Raw genomic sequence first — 19,331 nt, forward strand, 5'->3', positions numbered from 1 at the left:
ACTTGCGTATGTTAAACCATCCCTGGATCCCTGCTCTAAAACCCACTTGATCATAGTGGATTATCTTCTTGCTACGTTGTTGGATACAGTTAGCTAGTATTTTGTTAAGGATTTCAGTATCTATGTTTATCAAGGACATTGGTCAATAGTTTTCTTTTTTGGATATGTCCTTTCTTGGTTTTGATAATAGGGTAATGCTGGTTTCATAGAATGAATTAGGGAGGGGTTCTTTCTCCATCTTGTGGAATAGTATCAAAATTCTTGGCACCAATTCTTCTTTGAATGTGTGGTAGAATTCTGCTACCATCTGAATCCATCTGGTCCTGGACTTTTTTTTTGTTAGTAATTTTCTAATTACCATTTCAATCTCGCTGCTTGTTACCGGTCTGTTCAGGCAATCTAATTCTTCCTGATTTAAGCTAGGAGGGTTGTATTTTTGCAGGAATTTATGCATCTCTTCTAGGTTTTCTACTTTATGTGTACAAAGATGTTCATAGCAGGCTTAAATGATCGTTTGTATTTCAGTGGTGACAGTTGTAATATTTCGTGTTTCACTTCTTAGTGAGGTTATTGGATTTTCTCCCTTCTTTTCTTGGCTAATCTTGTTAATGGTCTATCAATTTTATTTATCCCTTCAAAGAACCAGCTTTTTGTTTCATTTATCTTTTTGTTTGTTTGCTTGCTTGTTTGTTTCAATTTCACTTAATTCGGCTCTAATCTTGTTTATTTCCTTTGTTCTGCTGGGTTTGGGTTTAGTTTGTTCTTGTTTCTCTAGTCCCTTGAGGTGTGACCTTGGAATGTCAGCTTGTGTTCTTTCAGTCTTTTTGATGTAGGTGTTTAGAGCTATGAACATTCCTCTTAGCACTGCCGTTGCTGTATCCCAGAGGTTTGGTAGGTTGTGTAATTATTGTCATTCAGTTCGAAGAATTTTTAAATTTCTATCTTGATTTCGTTTTTGACCCAATGCTCATTCAAGAGCAGGCTTACTTAATTTCCATGTATTTGCATGGTTTTGAAGGTTCTTTTTGGAGTCTATTTCCAGTTTTATGCCACTGTGGTCTGACAGAGTGCTTGATATAATTTCAATTTTCTTCAATTTATTGAGGCCCATTTTATGGTCTGTTGTATGGTCCATCTTGGAGAAGGTTCTATGCACTGTTGAACAGAATGTGTATTCTGTGGTTGTTGGATGGAATGTTCTGTATATATCTGTTAAGTCCACTTGTTCCAAGGTGTAGTTTAAATCCCTTCTTTGTTGACTTTCAGTCTTGATGACCTGCCTAGGGCTGTCAGTGGAGTACTGAAGTCCCCTACTATTAATGTGTTGCTGTCTATTTCACTTCTTAGGTCTCATAGTAATTGTTTTATAAATGTTGGAGCTCCAGTGTTAGGTGCATTTATGTTTAGGACTGTGATATCTTCCTGTTGGACAAGGCCTTTTACCAGCATATAATGTCCCTCTTTGTCTCTTTTAACTGCTGTTGCTTTAAAGTTTTTTAGTTTTGTTTTGGTCTGATATAAGAATGGCTACTCTTGCTTGCTTTTGGTGTCCATTTGCATGAAATTATTTTTCCACCCCTTCACTTTAAGTTTATGTGAGTCCTTATGTTTTAGGTGAGTCTCCCGAAGGCAGCAGATAGTTGGTTGGTGAGTTGTTATCCATTCTGTGGTTTTGTATCTTTTAGGTGGAGCATTTAGGCCATTTACATTCAATGTTAGTATTGAAATGTGAGGTACTGTTGCATTTATTGTGCTCTTTGTTGCCTATGTACTTTGGTTTTTTTGTGTTTGCTTTTTTTTGTTTGTTTGCTTTTGTGTTTGTTTTATAGGTCCTGTGTAATTTATGCTTTAAAGAGGTTCTGTTTTGATGTGTTTCCAAGTTTTGGTTCTAAGATTTGGAGCTCCTTTTAGCAGTTCTTGTAGTGTTGGCTTGGTAATGGCAAATTTGCTCAGCATTTGTTTGCCTGAAAATGACTGTATCTTTTCCTTGATATATGATGCTTAGTTTGGCTAGATACAAAATTCTTGCCTGATAATTGTTTTGTCTGAAGAGGCTGAAGATAGTGCCCCAATCCCTTCCAGCTTGTTGAGAAATCTGCTGATAATATAATAGCTTTTCCTTTATAGGTTACCTGGTGATTTTGTCTCACAGGTCTTAAGATTTTTTGCTTCATCTTAACTTTGGATAACCTGATGACAATGTACCTAGGCAAAGATCTTTTTGTGATGAATTTCCCAGATGTTCTTTGTGCTTCTTGTATTTAGATATCTAGGACTCTAGCAAGGCCAAGGAAGTTTTCCTCAATTATTCCCCCAAATATTTCCAAGCTTTTAGAATTCTCTTTTTCCTTAGGAACACCAATTATTCTTAGGTTTAGTTGTTTAACATAATTCCAGACTTCTTGGAGGCTTTGTTCATATTTTCCTATTCTTTTTTGTCTTTGTTGGATTGGGTTAATTCAAAGACCTTGTCTTCGAGCTCTGAATTTCTTTCTTCTACTTGTCCAATTCTATTGTTGAGATTTTACAGAGCATTTTGCATTTCTAAAAGTATGTCCAAAGTCTCCTGAATTTTTTGTTTTTTTCTTCAAGCTATCTATTTCCTTGAATATTTCTCCCTTCACTTCTTGTCTCATTTTTTGGATTTCCTTGCATGGGGCTTCGCCTTTTCTCGTTCCTCCCTGAGTAGCTTAATGACTAACCTCCTGAATTCTTTTTCAGGCAAATCAGGGATTTCTTCTTGGTTTGGAGCCATTGCTGGTGAACTAGTGTGATTCTGGGGGGGTGTTGAAGAGCTCTGTTTTGTCATATTATCAGAGTTGGTGTTCTGGTTCCTTCTCATTTAGGTAGACTCTGTCAGAGGAAAGGTCTAGGGCTGAAAACTGTTGTTCAGATTCTTTTGTCCCTTAGGGTGTTCCCTTGATATAATACTCTGTCCCTTTTCCTATGGATGTGGTTTCCTGAGAGTCTAACTATAGTAATTGTTATCTCTCTTCTGGATCTAGCCACTGAGCAAGTCTACTAGGCTCTGGGCTTGTACTGGGGGTTGTCTGTACAGAGTCCTGTGATGTGAACCATCTGTGGGTCTCTCGGCCATGCATACCATGGTATTTGGGATGTCTCCTGGGTTCTGCAGGAGCAATCTGCTTCCTTCAGAGAGTCTGTGGGTCCTCTTGGATTTCCTGACTTATTCCTGTAGTTGTTCTGGAGCAAAAATTCACAATGTGAGCCTCTGCATGCTACTCTGTCCATTGTATTTAACTTTCAATTGTTCAAAAGTTAGTTACAAAAGCTACTTGGGATGACTAAACAGTTCAAACTTTTAAAATATTACTTCTTAAGTTTCTTAATTGTTATAAAATCCAAATCTTATAAATTGTTATGACTGAAGGTGGGAGATGAATAACATTTTATAAAACAGTAATTTATGGGCTAATTGATCCACCCATTATTTATAAGGGTTTCCTGATTGTTACTCCTATCACATTTCACTCCATTTTAATTTAGCTTATAGATCACACTATGCCTGCCTTATTTACTATCATATTGCCAGAGTCTAACACAATACCTCACTACTTATAGGTGCACAACAAATTAGTTATAGATCAATGAATAAACGAATTTCTTTCAGATTATTCAGAAAGTCATTCTTTTAAAAATCTTTAGCAGTCTACCAATGCTTATTCAATTAAATCCAGACTCCTCAACATAATCATTCATAGCTCTCGATAACTTGCTCAACCTAATGTTTTTCATATTCTTTCCTATATGCCAAATAGATTACATAAATTGAAATATATTTTATTCCCTAAATACGACTCTCATTTTCTCATCTCCTTTGGCTTCTTACGCCAGTGAGTCCATCTGAAACACTCCCAACCACCTCTAGTTTTGCCTTCATGAAGTTATTTTGAAATTTCATCTACTCTTCAATGTCCATAAGATATGCTACATTTTCAAGAAACTTTTCCTGATCTCTCCAACTATATTTCTTTTGTTACCCTTAATACACACATTTTTAAAAAATGTTCTTAAGATACAAATAATATGCCGTTTACCATGTTATTTGATATTTGTCTCATTCCATATTTTTCTTAGTCTTTAAGTTCCTATAATATGGTCATTTTATTTTAACTTCATATAACTAAAGCACTTGGCATAATTCTTTCCATAAAGGTAGTGATCGAAAATATTAGTTAGGTCGAATTATGTGAAAACACTGTTCAAAAACTATTCTCTAATAACAATTGCTAAGAAAATACAAACCTAAGAATAAATGACCCAATAATCCAAAGTAATTATAACAGTTGTAAGATGAAAATAAGCATAATATGTCAAAACACAGATAAAAAATCTTTGAAAGAATAAAAATGCTGACTTAGCAATCCCTTTCCATTTGCTAATGAAACTTTTAGAAGAAAAAAACCCCATTACTTAATAACTCAAGCAGTAACAGAAAAAATCATGCTGAGATATAAGACTGAAATTGCCTAAAAAACATTTACAAATGTTCTTTTCATTATCTCTAAAACAAAATTTAAATAAGCTATACTAAATAAAGGAATAATTTAAATAATTGTGTATTTCTTGAATCTGAAATAACTGATATAGTGTAATTAATTTCTATTTATCTTTTCAAAAATTAGAGACAGGGTCTTGTTCTATCACCCAAACTGGAGTGCAATGATGCAAGCATAGCTCACTGCAGCCTCGAATTTCTGGACTCAAGAGATCCTCCCACCTCTGCTTCCTGGGTAATCAGAACTATAGGCACGCACCATCATGTCATGCTAATTTTTTAACTTTTTGTGGAGATGGGGTCTTGCTATGTTCCTCAGGCTGGTCTCAAACCCCCTGCTTCAATTATCCTCCTGCCACAGTCTCCCAAAATGCTGAGTTCACAGGCATCAGCTACCATACTGGGTATCTAATTATCTTTGCTCTCTAGATGACTCCCTGAGATAACGTTGATGGTGTATCACAGAAAAAAATGTCAATAATATTGGACTGTGGTTAGGTAAGCAAATTCTCTGGATGCTTTTCTTTCTCTAAGAAAATTATACACTCTGTAAGTACTCTAATTACAATTTTGAATGTTTACTTTTGCCTCTCACTCTAATCAATATTGGCTACCAAATATGTAAATTGCATCTTTTCCTCTATCCTTTGGAAGGAAACAGGTTGGCTAGCATTTTGGGAAGATGTTCCTGTACATTTTAAAGGACTGCAGGAAATCTCTTAATCCTTTCATTCATATCATGAGGAGGTTAATTTTCATCATTTATCAATAAATGTTGATGAACAGCATAAGTAACTGATAAACTTACAGTCAAACTCCCTGTAATGTGTTAAATCATCAATCTCCTAGCATCATGGGATGATGCAAAATCATCCCTTCAAGGTTTTATGTGAGTAACTCATCAATAGAGAGTCCAGAATTACAATGGCCAATACAAAAGCTTCAAGCATATGTAACTATTTAAATCTAAATTTTATTCATTTAATATGAAAATTAAATAAAACATTCATTTCTTCAGTTGTATTAGCCTAATTTCAAGTGGTCAAAAGCCCCATGTAACTAGCGGCTACAATACTGGACAGTACAGAATTATATAACATTTCTATCATCAGAGAAAGATCTATTGGACAGTGCTAGTCTAGAAAGCTAATAATTTGATTCAACTCAAACAGTACAGGTGAATTGTTATATTTTATCTATTGAGTCTTATATTTGTTAACTCATGAGCAATAGGAGTAGCCTTGCCATTTCTTTAATATAATTTTCAAATAAATATTTTTTGATGACAGTTGGCACAAACTCCTAAACATTGTACAAGACATATCAAATTCTTTCCTGCCTCAAGGCTCCTTCTTGGTCCATTCTTTGGCTCGATCTTCATTTTCTTTCCCAGCTGGAATGTTACTGCCTTAGAAAGGTCTCCTATGACCTTTCTATCAAAAATAGGTCTCTACCACCACCACCTCCACAACAACACACATATTAATTTCTATCTCAGCACCCTGCTTCTTTCATAGGATACTATAATTTTAATTATTTCATTCATTCCTTCACATATCTTTCATTCATTCATATATCTTCTAGTGAAGGAGGATCCTTTGTCTATGTTATTTGTAATCCTGTCCCCAGAGTTTACCTAACATAGGCATGAACTCAAAATTCATTAAATGAGTATATTCATGTTTGTTGAGTAAGTGAATATATTTGGACTATGATGTCTTTCCCCTCCATAGCCAACTCATACCTCTTTGGCACTATGCTTTTATATGTATTCCTCCTTTTCTTTTTATTCTATCTTATGTATCTCCTTTTATACCCCAGCAGACTATCTCAATATTTATTTGTTTTAATTTTGGGTACAAAGGGTAATGAGTAGAAAGAGAATTCCCAAGCTACAAAAAGAAAATATTTTTAGGTGAGCTTTCAGAGAAAATAAACTTATTTTTAGTATTCCATCCTGTCCCCTCAGCAAGTACCAAGAGACCAAAGCACTAACCTCAGCCCCCTCAGTAGACACATGTACCGGTGTGGCATAGACAACAAAGAGGATTCAATTAGCCTGGGTATGAAAACAAAGCAAGTATTCAAGAAAAAAAAAAATGGAATAAAGGACTAGGAAAAAAGGGAAATTTTCCACTTAGCTTCTTGAGCAAAATCTTTTTCTAATCTTGAATATTTGTCACCTAGTGCCAACTACTGTACTTCAGAGAGCAATGCCACTTGAAATACTTTTTACTTATACAGAAAACACAAAATAATCAAAGACAACTGAATTTCACAACTCTGAAAGAAATCATTCAAGAAACCAGCGATTTAAAATATCTTTTAAAAGTTACATACAATTGTAACAAAGGGAACAGATGATTGAATTATGAAAGTATAATAAGCCAAATATTTAATATATTAAATATACAAGCTGTTCAACACATTGGAAGACTTCAAATTTCAGCCTATGTCTACAAAATTTATGTAAAGTATAGTTAGTTATCATAAAGGTAATATAGTTCCCTAAGAACAATAAGCTTCAAAATGGTTATCTTAAGGCTATTCAGAAAACTTACTTTGATCCAAAGCAAGCCTAAATGATCATTATGTAATGATTATACTAAAGAATTTTCACCATTACACCTAACAAAGTTTATATAGAAAATCAAGTTTCAAGTTCCAGCTTAAAATACAAGAAATAAATATCAAACTCCTGTTGCTCTGTTTTTCCAGTATCATAAAAAGACTCAATAAAGTATGTTCATTTAACGCAACTCCTGGCAATTTTATGACACCCAATGTAAGGATTTTAGGACTTTGTCTTGAAAAATAAAACTTAAAAAGTAAGTACTACTTGTATTTCTCAAGCTGACCATGATTTTTCACATCTCCATGACTTTCACTATATTTGACACAGAGAGTTGAAATCATGTTGGAAGATAAGTGGGTAGGAGGGAAGGAAAAAGAAGAAGAACATAGTTGTTTCATTCACTCAACAAATATTTATCAAACGCCTACTGACCAAACTGTTCTAGGTATCTGGAAAACATGGCTAAACAAAAAGGAGAAACACAAATTTATAAAGGATTTCTGTTGCTACCAGCAACAACTAAGTTACAGCGATAAGATATATGAGCTAGCACTCCTGGATCCCACACACCCATTGATAATGGTTTCCTTCTACTTCTTCCTTTACTATAAAACATACAGAAAACAAACTAAAAACAAAAATTCTCTTGAACATTTTTTCAGAAACTGAAGTAATATATCTGAGGTAAAGAACCCTCTAGGGATGCACTACATATGGTCAAGGATATGGGCATTATTGCTAGAAAGCAGATTAATCTCCTTCTCATGCTGTCATATCATCTCTTCTCTTACTACTGCAAAACATGCAGTGAAAAGCAAGGTCCATGGGGATGGGAGTCTGGAAACAGCAACATGTTCTGAAGATATGGAGGATGGCAGAGGACTCTTAGGCAGTAAGAGTATGTTACCACTAAAGAGATAGGAAACAAGATTTGGTTGCAAGACAACAAGAATAGCACACATAAGAGAAGAATGGTTAGCTTCAGAAAAGTAAAGCAGTTATAATTCTTCCAAAGAGGACACTCTTGTAAAGGAAGATTTGTCCCTACTAGGTCTGCTACTCTTGAGCTTTAATTAGTATAATCACAATGCATAATGCAGGTGCATCTGAAAGGCTAGAGTCACCATTATGCTATCTGTTAAAACCATCTTTCATAATCAAGCCAACCACAGCTTTTCACAGATGTGATGCACTACCATGCCCAGAGTCATCTGCGGTTTTAAAATAAATTTTTTTTACTCTTTTATTCAGGCCTATTCCACAAGACACTAAACAGAAGCAAAAATCTTAAGATTCTGAGCAAAATTTAAAAGCTGTTGGAATATGAAAGATTTTCTATCACTTAAATTTTTACAATTATTAAGCATGCATAAAAATTATACATTATAATAAAAATAATATCATGGTTAGAACAGTAAATAGCGAATGGATAGCTTCAAGATTCTGTGGATGCTGAATCTGGTCTTTGGAAATAAAAGCATAGAGCAGTCAGCTAAATATTGAATATATATTAAAAAAATCTGTAAGAATAAGTATTCAAGCCAACCAAATAAACTATTCCTTTTTAATACTAAAAACAAGCTCTTCACTTTTAATACCTTGAAAACACTTTTAGTTCTGCATTAGTCCATTCTTGCACTGCTATAAGGAAATACATAAGACGGCCGGGCGCGGTGGCTCAAGCCTGTAATCCCAGCACTTTGGGAGGCCGAGACGGGCGGATCACAAGGTCAGGAGATCGAGACCATCCTGGCTAATACGGTGAAACCCCGTCTCTACTAAAGAATACAAAAAACTAGCCGGGCGACGAGGCGGGCGCCTGTAGTCCCAGCTACTTGGGAGGCGGAGGCAGGAGAATGGCCTGAACCTGGGAGGCGGAGCTTGCAGTGAGCTGAGATCCGGCCACCACACTCCAGCCTGGGCGACAGAGCCAGACTCCGTCTCAAAAAAAAAAAAAAAAAAAAAAAAAAAGGAAATACATAAGACTAGGTGATTTACAAAAAGAGGCTTAATTGGCTAATTGTTCCACAAGCTGTACAGAAAGCCTGGCTAGAGAGACCTCAGGAAACTTTCAGAACGTAGAAGGTAAAGGGAAAGCAGGCACATCTTACATGACTGGAGCAGGAGGAAGAGAGAAAAGGGGGAGGTACTACCCATTTATAAACAAGCAGATTTCATGAGATCTCACTCACTATCATGAGAACAGCAAGGAGAAAATTCGCCCCCATGATCCAATCACCTCCCACCAGGGCTCTCCTCCAACACTGGTGATTACAATTTGACATGAGATTTGGGCGGGGACACAAATCCAAAGTGTATCACTCCACCCTTGGCCCTTCCCAAATGTCATATCCTCATACTGGAAAATACAATCATCCCTCCTCAACAGTCCCCCAAGTCTTAACTCATTTCAGCATTAACTCAAAAGTCCACAGTCCAAAGTCTCATCTGAGACAAGGCAAGACCCTTCTGCCTATGACCCTGTAAAATAAAAAACAAGTTAGTTACTTCCAAGATACAATGAAGGTATAGAATTGGGTAAATACTCCCTTTCCAAAAGGGAGACAGGGATCCAAAGACAGGGTCTACAGGCCTTGGGGCATGTCCAAAACCCAGAAGGGCAGTCATTAAATCTTAGGGGCCCAAAACAATTTCCTTTGACTCCAGGTCTCACATCTAGGCAACACTGATGTAAGGGGTGGGCTCCCCCAGCCTTGGGCAGCTCTGCCCCTGTCGCCCTACAGGGGTACATTCCCTGCAGCTGCTTTCACAGTCTGGCACTGAGTGCCTAAAGCTTTTCCAGGCATATAGTGCAAGTTGGTGGACCTACCAGTCTTTGGTCTGGAGGACGGTAGCTCCCTTCTCACAGCCCCACTAGTCAGTGTCCAGTGCGAGGATTCTGTGTGGGGGCTCCAGCTCTACATTTCCTCTCTGCACTGCCCTAGCAGAGGTTCTCCATGAGGGCTGTACCCCTGCAGCAGGCTTCTGTGTGGACATCCAGGCATTTCCATATATCCTCTGAAATCCAGGCAGAAGCTTCCAGGCCTCAACTCTTGTCCTCTGCGACCCACAGGCTTAATACCATGTGGAAGCTGCCAAGACTTATGGGTTCCACCCTCTGGAGTAGTTGACTGAGATGTTATCTGGGGCCCTTTTAGCCACAGCTGGAGCTGAAGCAGCTGGGACACAGGGAGCAATGTCCTGAGGTTGTACAGGGTAGTGGGGCCCTGGGCCTGCCCCACAAAACCATTCTTCCCTCCTATGACTGCAGGCCTGTGATGGTAGGGGCTGTGGTGAATGGCCCCAAAATGCTTTGAGGCATCTTCCTCATTGTCTTAGGCATTCAGCTCCTCTTTTTTATTTTTTTAATATTTTATTATACTTTTGCAAATTTCTACAGCCAGCTTCAATTTCTCCCCAGAAAATGGGTTTTTCTTTTCTATCACAAGGTCAGGCTGTAAACTTTCCAAACTATTATGCTCTACTTCCCTTTTAAATATAAGTTCCAGTTTCAGACCATCTCTTTGCAAACACATATGTGTTTCAAAGCTCCACAGATCCCTAGAGCAGGGGCACAAATCTGCCAGTATCTTTCTACAACATGGCAAGAGTGACCTTTACCCTAGTTCCCAGTAAGTTCCTCTTCTCCATCTGAGACCTCCTCAGCCTAGACATTACTATACATATCACTATAAGCATTTGGGTCACAACCATTCAACAAGTCTCTTGGAAGTTCCAAGCTTTCCTTCATCTTCCTGTCTTCTTCTGGGCCCTCCAAACTGTTCCAACCTCTGCCCATTATGCAGTTCCAAAGTCGCTTCCACATTTTCAGGTATCTTTATACCAATGCCCATTCACCGGTACAAATTTTCTATATCAATCCAATCTCACAATACTATAAAGAAACATCTGAGACTGGGTAATTTATAAAGAAAAAAGGTTTAGTTGGCTCATGGTTCTGCAGGCTGTGGGAAAGAGAGTTTCTGGGGTGCCAGATGAGTTGGTCTCCCCTGTGTGAGACACCTATGGGGAGCCATGGGCAGCCTCTGAGGAGAAGAGTCTCCTTATTGCCTTCATATCTTTATGCCCTGAGAGCATAATAGCTCAGCAGCATTCCACAGGTTGCTCAGGGAGATAAAACCCCCTTGAAGCAGTGGAGTATAATCAAACATCTTGGCTCCTCCTGAAACCCACTCCCACTTGTTTCAATCCCTAATAAGTTAAAGATCTTAAGTAGTTTAGACACACATCTTTGCTCAAGGAAATTCACAGAAACCTGCCACTGCTATGTATCTTATTGAATGACTCACAAGTACTCCTTTATTGATTAATCCTTTTTCTCAACCCTTCCTACCCCTCCCATCTTCCCTAAGAACAAAGATCTTGTAAACCAATAAATTAGGCGGAGAAGAGCTCTGGGCCATGAGCAAGCCTCCAACGCTCCGGTCCCCTGAACTCACCTTTTAAATGCTTATTCTGTCTCTTTCTAACTCCTTTGTCTCCGCTGAACTCGGGGTACCCACCAGGTGGTGTGGGGCTGGTTTCCCCAACAGAGGCTGTACAGGAAGCATGGCTGGGGAAGCCTCATGAAATGTTCAATCATGGTGGAAGATGAAGGGGGAGCAGGAATGTCTTACATGGCCAGAGCAGGAGGAAGAGACAGAATGGGGAGATGCACTTAAGACCACCAGATCTCATGCGAACTCACTCACTATCATGAGAAGGGAAAGGGGGAAATTTGCACCCATGATCCAATCACCTTCCACCAGGCCCCCTCCTCCAACACTGGAGATTACAATTCCATATGAGATTTGGGCGGGGACACAGATCCAAACCAAATTAAGTTCTAATTATAAAATGCATTTATGTAAAAGTAAAACACTCCTATTTGCTTCTATAGAGAGTCACCACTAACCTACGAGTCATTATCTTCCTTTTAATATTCGGTAATGCAAAGTCCACCAATAATTATACCTTTCTGGCTAAAGAATTTTTTAAACACAGTATTTAAATAAGATATGACAACCAAGGAAAAAAGATATTTTCAAAAAACCATATATTATTTGCAATTTGCATTAGTTTATGCTTCTATCATAATTTATGAGAATGTACAGAATTAAAACACAGAACTAGATGTATATTGAGAAACAATTTTAGGATGTTTCAAAACTCGAATGAATTCTCATTTTAGAACTCAAACATTTTATATATCATATATAATATATAAGCTCCAACTCTGGTTGGGGAAAAAGGGCAATTTCTATTGACAAAAGATTTACTTTCATTAAGCAAAAACACGCTTTCCCATTACAGGAGTCAAAGTTGTAAGTCAAGTTTCAAAGTGCTGTAGGCAACTTCACATGAGAATATTCCCAAGTAGAATTTATAATTTACATACCTGTACAGATGAATATTTGGAAAAATTTTCCATTTGGTACCGCCTAAAATCTTCATTTAGTCTTTGATCTGAAACAAGGGGGAAAACAGATTTCAGTTCATTGAGTAATGTTCATTTCTTTAAAACTAGAAATACAGTAATCATTTGACGTATCCAATGCAAAACGGGCTAGTCTCCACTGCTTCGCAAGAGAAGATGAATCATCAATTTCAATCCACCATTTTAAAACTTGAAAATAGGCCCTTTTCTATATCTAAGCCAACTAATCACTGCCAAAGTGAAAAAAATAACATCTGCAAAGAACTACCTTTTCTGATTTCATAAACATGAATTCTCAGTCTCTGCTGGCATGCTCTTTGGGTTAATGAAAGTAAAATATATTCTCCACATCTTATTCCTGCTACAAAAATTGAGAAGCATTGGGAAGATAAGCTATAGTCATATTTTTTAGAATTCTTAAAACGAATTGGAATTTTGAAACTCTTCCAGGACAAACCTCCACCTTGAGGAGAAATTGCAGGACAAAGAATCCAAATTAAACAGGAGTGGGTAAGAGACAATGGGGGAAGACCTTTATTCACCAGAATAAAGGTGAGAGGTCTCAGTAATAACAAGGCCAGCCCAGGCCCGGCGGCTCATGCCTGTAATCCTGGCACTTTGGGAGACCGAGGCAGGTGGATCACTTGAGGTCGGGAGTTCGAGACCACCCTGGCCAACATGGCAAAACCCCATCTCTACTAAAACTACAAAAATCAGCTGAGTGTAGTGGCACACGCCTGTAATCCCAGCTACTTGGGAGGCTGAGGCAGGAGAATCACTTGTACCTGGGAGGCAGAGGTTGTAGTGAGGCAAGACCGCACCACTGCACCCCAGCCTGGGTGACAGAGTGAGACTCTGAAAAAAAAAAAAGAAGAAGAAAGAGAAAGAAAAAAAAAGAAACAACAAGACCATATTTTTATTTACATCAAGAAAAGTAACATACATACAACATAATACCCAAGAAATTTGCAATCACACATTCTTTTCAAGATCACACGGAACATTTAATGTTGATTATTTACTGGTAAAAGAAAGTCTCGATAACGTTCAAAGGGCTGAAACCAAAGGCAGTATGTTACCTTACAACAGCACAATAAAGTTAGTATCAAGAAAGGAAAATCCTCTATATGTTTGGAAGTTCAGAAATCACTTTTGGCCAGGCATGATAGCTCATGACTGTTATCTCACTGCTTTGGCAGGCCAAAGCAGGAAATCACTTGAGCCTAGGAGTTTGAGGCTACAGTGAGCTGTCATTGCACTACGCTCCAGCCTGGGCAACAGAGCAAGACTATATCTCAAAAAAGAAAAAAAAAAAAAAAAGAAGAAGAAGAAAGATCTCAGGAGGAATTACAAAATAAATTTTAAGGTATTTTGAAGTGAACAATAGTGAAAATGTGATACCTCAAAACTTTCTTAAAGAGAAGTCTGTAGCTTTAATTGCATATACTAGAGAAAAAGTCTGAAGTTACATATGAATTCCAAGAATTTAGAAAAACAGCACCAAATTAAATACAAAGAAAGCCAAGTGGAATAAATAAAGATAAGCCCAGAAAATAAAGAAATTGAAAATAAACTAGCAAAAAATTATAAAAACTATGTTCATCTCAAAAGTTATTTTTAAAAAGCATCTGATGAAATTCAAGATATATTCATAATAAAGCCTTAGCAAAGTAAGACGATAAGGGAACACTGTTATTATAATGAATGCTTATGTAAAATACACAACAAACATCATACTTATGAGTAAAAATGTTGAAAACTTTCCCCCGAATTAGGAATCACATAAGGATAAATTATTATAACATTTACTCAACACTCTATTGGAGGTCAAAGTTAATTCAGTAAAGCAAGAAAAAGACCTAAAAGGTATAAAGGCTAGAAAGGATGAAACAACTGTCATTATTCATAGTTACAAGTGCATATGTGATTAATCCAAAAAAAACCACAGATACATTCTTAAAAATCAATCATTAAGATTACAAAGTGGTTGGATACAAGGTCAATATATAAAAATTAATTATATTTCTAGATACTGGCAACATAAAGTTAGAAAACAGTAAAAGATGCTATTTATAGTACCATAAAAAAAATCAATGCCTAGGAATAAATACAATAGAAGATGTTTAAGACTCCTACACAGAAAACTATGGAGTGTTTCTCTGGAAAAAACTTTAAAATTCATATGAAACCAAAAACCAGACTAAATAGCCAAAGCAATTCTAAGCAAAAAGAACAAACCTGGAGGTATCATGTTTCCTGACTTCGAACTACACTACAGGGCCACAGTAACCAAAACAGCATGGTACTGGTGCAAAAAACAGACACGTAGGCCAGTGGAACACAATAGTGAACACAGAATTAAAGTCACATACCTACAACTATCTGATCTTCAACAAACCTGACAAAAACAAGCAATTGGGAAAGAATTCCCTACTTTAAATGGTGCTTGGATAACTGGCAAGCCATATGAAAAAAGACTGAAACTGGACTCCTTGCTTACACAATATATAAATAATAACTGAAGATGAATTAAAGACTTAAACGTAAAACCCCAAACTATAAAAACCCCAGAAGACAACTTAGGCAACACCATCTGGACATAGGAGTAGGCAAAGGTTTCATGACAAAAATGCCAAAAGCAATTGCAACAAAAGCAAAAACTGACAAATGGAAACCAATTAAAATTAGGAGCTTTGGCACAGCAAAGGAAACTATCTACAGAGTGAACAAGCTGCAGAGTGGGAGAAAATTTCTGCAAACTGTGCATCTGACAAAGGTCTAATATTTAGCATCTATAAGGAACTTAAATTTACAAGAAAAAAATCCCATTAAAAAGTGGGCAAAGCTCATGAACAGACACCTTTTAAAAGAAGACATATATGTGGTCAGCAAGCATACGAAAAAAAGCTCAACATCACTGATCACTAGAGAAATGTAAATCAAAACCACAGTGAGATACTATCTCACACCACTTAGAATGGCTATTATTAAAAAGTCAAAAAATAACAGATGCTGGTGAAGTTGTGGAGAAAAAGGAACATTTATACATTTTGGTGGGAGTGGAAATTAGTTCAACCATTGTGGAAGACAGTGTGGCAATTCCTCAAATACCTAAAGACAGAAATACCATTCGACCCTTTAATCCCATTACTGAGTATAATCCCATACGAAAGGGTCAAAAGGAATATAAGTCATTCTACCACAAAGACACATGAGCATGTATGTCCATTGCAACACTATTCACAACAGTAAAGACATGAAACCAACCTTAATGCCCATCAATGGTGGACTGGTTAAAGAAAATGTGGTACATGTATACCATGGAATACTATGCAGCCATAAAGAAGAACGAGATCATGTCCTTTGCAGGAATATGGATGGAGCTGGAGGCCATTATCCTTAGCAAACTAATGCAGGAACAGAAAACCAAATACAGTATGTTCTCATTATAAGTGGGAACTAAATGATAAGAACACATGGATGGGACTAACACACACTGTGGCCTATTGGAGGGTGAAGGGTGGGAGAAGGGAGAGGATCAGGACAAGTAACTAATGGGTATTAGGCTTAATACCTGGGTGACAAAATAATCTGTACAACAAATGCCCATGACACAAGTTTACCTATATACCAAACCTGCACATGCACTCGTGAACTTAAAAAATAAATTTTAAAAAAAGAAAAACTATTAATCACAATACAAACCTCTCTTTTCCCCGAGTTTTCAATTAAGAAAAAAACTAGATCTGTGTCCTCAGTAATTAAAATAGGGCAAGAAGTAAATTATGTATTAATAATGAGGGAAACACTTTCAATCTTCATAGATTGACTATAATCTGAAGAAAATTTTACTGTAACTTAAATTCTGTTATTTCCTTCATTCTACAAGTACTTATCTCACTTGTTTAATTTGCATTTCCTAAATATATGAAGATGCTGGTGCATGTATGTATATATATATATATACACACACATACACATTCACTGAGTTTCAATTTGCTAATATTTTATTTTGGATTTTAGTTCCAACATGCATAAGTGAAACAGGTCTACAGTTTTCCTTTCTTGCAAGTATGCTTTTTGTGTAGTAATTAAGAAAAGAGACACTGAAACTAGACTGCCTGGGTTCAAATCTCAGCTCAGTCACCTACTAGCTCTGTTAACCTTGACTTTGTGAAGGCACTTATCCAGAGGGTTGAGCTATCTATAGGTACTGAACAGCATTGGATATGAAAACTGTAAAGGAAAATCAACCAATCATGGCATGAGGTGTTACTGGGCATCAGCTATAGAGAAGCAGGGGCGTAATCACATTAAGATTACTGACAAGAGCAGAAGGACTAATGGGTAATGGTTATAGCCTATAAAAGACACCAGTAAAAACAAACTGGGAAGCAGTCAAGGAAGTAAAGAAAATGAAGGGCTCAAAGGATAGATGTCTGAGGAGGTCAAAGAACAGTTATAGTAGGAGTAAGATACCTGAGTTTAAGACATCAAAAAGTAGGGCAACTTGAATAGGACTTCTGCTTATACTCAAGAAGAAATACCATGGACCACTTTTCTGCCTGACACATGAAAAAGCAAGCAATAAATGATCAATGTCTTATAGTACACTAGACATCAGACGATGATAATCAGAGACATGAAACAAATGAGGTAAGCCCTATGATTGCCCCACCTTAATGACTTAAGAGACTTTCCAGGGCCATGACACAGGGGGAGGAAATGCAAGTGGAGATCACTGGACTCTTGTGGAGCTGAGAAGTAGTGGAGATTAAGCGAACTAGAATTGGCAGGACAAAGGATAGAAGACTGCACAAAGAAAGAACTCTAGGGAATGTGAGACCTACAGAGGTTCTTCTCAAGTACAATACAGAGTACTGAATAGCTCTTCATTTATTAAAGAAATTGAGTTTGTATTTTAAAACGTTTCCACAAAGAAAACTTCAGGTCCAGTTGGCTTCACTGGTGAATTCTATCAAATATTTAAGGAAGAAATAACACCATTTTATACAAACTCTTACAGAAAGTTGAAGAGTACAAAATATTTTCCAAGTAATTCTAAGAGGCTGGCATTACCTGAGATTAAAACCAGACAAAAATATTGAAAGCGGGGGAAAAAAGGCACTTTAAGAGGCTAAAGTAGGAGGACTGCCTAAAACCAAGAGTTCAAGACCAGTCTGGGTGACAAAGGGAGACCTGGCTTCTACAAAAAAATAAAAATAAAAATATTAGCCAGGGGGGCGGAGCAAGATGGCCGAATAGGAACAGCTCCAGTCTCCAACTCCCAGCGCGAGCGACACAGAAGACCGGTGATTTCTGCATTTTCAACTGAGGTACTGGGGTCATCTCACTAGGGAGTGCCAGACAATCGGTGCTGGTCAGCTGCTGCAGCCTGACCAGCGAGAGCTGAAGCAAGGCGAGGCATCGCCTCACCTGGGAAGTGCAAGGGGGAAGGGAGTCCCTTTTCCTAGCCAGGGGAACTGAGACACAAAACACCCGGAAAATCGGGTGACTCCCACCCCAATACTGCGCTTTGAGCAAACGGACATACCAGGAGATTGTATCCTACACCTGGCCGGGAGGGTCCCACGGCCAGGGAGCCTCCCTCATTGCTAGCACAGCAGTCTGCGATCTAACCGCAAGGCAGCAGCGAGGCTGGGGGAGGGGCGCCCACCATTGCTGAGGCTTAAGTAGGTAAACAAAGCTGCTGGGAAGCTCGAACTGGGTGGAGCTCACAGAAGCTCAAGGAAACCTGCCTGTATCTGTAGACTCCACCTCTGGGGACAGGGCACAGCTAAACAACAACAACAAAAAAAGCAGCAGGAACCTCTGCAGACGCAAACGACTCTGTCTGACAGCTTTGAAGAAAGCAGTGGATCTCCCAACACGGAGGCTGCGATCTGAGAACGGACAGACTGCCTGCTCAAGTGGGTCCCTGACCCCTGAGTAGCCTAACTGGGAGACATCCCCCACTAGGGGCAGTCTGACACCCCACACATCACAGGGTGGAGAACACCCCTGAGAGGAAGCTTCCAAAGTAAGAATCAGACAGGTATACTCGCTGTTCAGCAATATTCTATCTTCTGCAACCTCTGCTGCTGATACCCAGGCAAACAGGGTCTGGAGTGGACCTCAAACAATCTCCAACAGACCTGCAGCTGAGGGTCCTGACTGTTAGAAGGAAAACTATCAAACAGGAAGGACACCTACACCAAAACCCCATCAATACGTCACCATCATCAAAGACCAGAGGCAGATAAAACCACAAAGATGGGGAAAAAGCAGGGCAGAAAAGCTGGAAATTCAAAAAATAAGAGCGCATCTCCCCATGCAAAGGAGCACAGCTCATCGCCAGCAACGGATCGAAGCTGGTCAGAGAATGACTTTGACGAGTTGAGAGAAGAAGGCTTCAGTCCATCAAACGTCTCAGAGCTAAAGGAGGAATTAACGTACCCAGCGCAAAGAAACTAAAAATCTTGAAAAAAGAGTGGAAGAATTGACAACTAGACTAATTAATGCAGAGAAGGTCATAAACGAAATGACAGAGATAAAAACCATGACACGAGAAATACGTGACAAATGCACAAGCTTCAGTAACCGACTCGATCAACTGGAAGAAACGGTATCAGCGATTGAGGATCAAATGAATGAAACGAAGCGAGAAGAGAAACCAAAAGAAAAAAGAAGAAAAAGAAATGAACAAAGCCTGCAAGAAGTATGGGATTATGTAAAAAGACCAAATCTACATCTGATTGGGGTGCCTGAAAGTGAGGGGGAAAATGGAACCAAGTTGGAAA

General features: G+C 38.1%; 1 protein-coding gene across 8 annotated transcripts in view; it reads right to left on the reverse strand.

Moving 5' to 3' along the window:
* SCLT1 (sodium channel and clathrin linker 1) overlaps positions 1 to 19,331 on the reverse strand; it is a 231,338-nt gene that overhangs the window by 201,075 nt on the left and 10,932 nt on the right. For 7 of the 8 annotated variants that reach the window (XR_004053269.1, XM_030916898.1, XM_030916893.1 and 4 more), the window contains exon 2: positions 12,493 to 12,560. Coding sequence is in view for 6 of the 8 variants with exons in the window: in XM_030916898.1 (XP_030772758.1) it covers positions 12,493 to 12,560 (68 nt within the window). In the remaining 2 variants the exon portion in view is untranslated. Of the gene's footprint in view, positions 1 to 12,492; positions 12,562 to 19,331 lie in introns of those variants that run through there. The other variant, XM_030916922.1, reaches the window with a different exon arrangement.

Source organism: Rhinopithecus roxellana, chromosome 2 (assembly GCF_007565055.1).
Source record: "Rhinopithecus roxellana isolate Shanxi Qingling chromosome 2, ASM756505v1, whole genome shotgun sequence".
Classification (NCBI taxonomy): Eukaryota; Metazoa; Chordata; class Mammalia; order Primates; family Cercopithecidae; genus Rhinopithecus; species Rhinopithecus roxellana.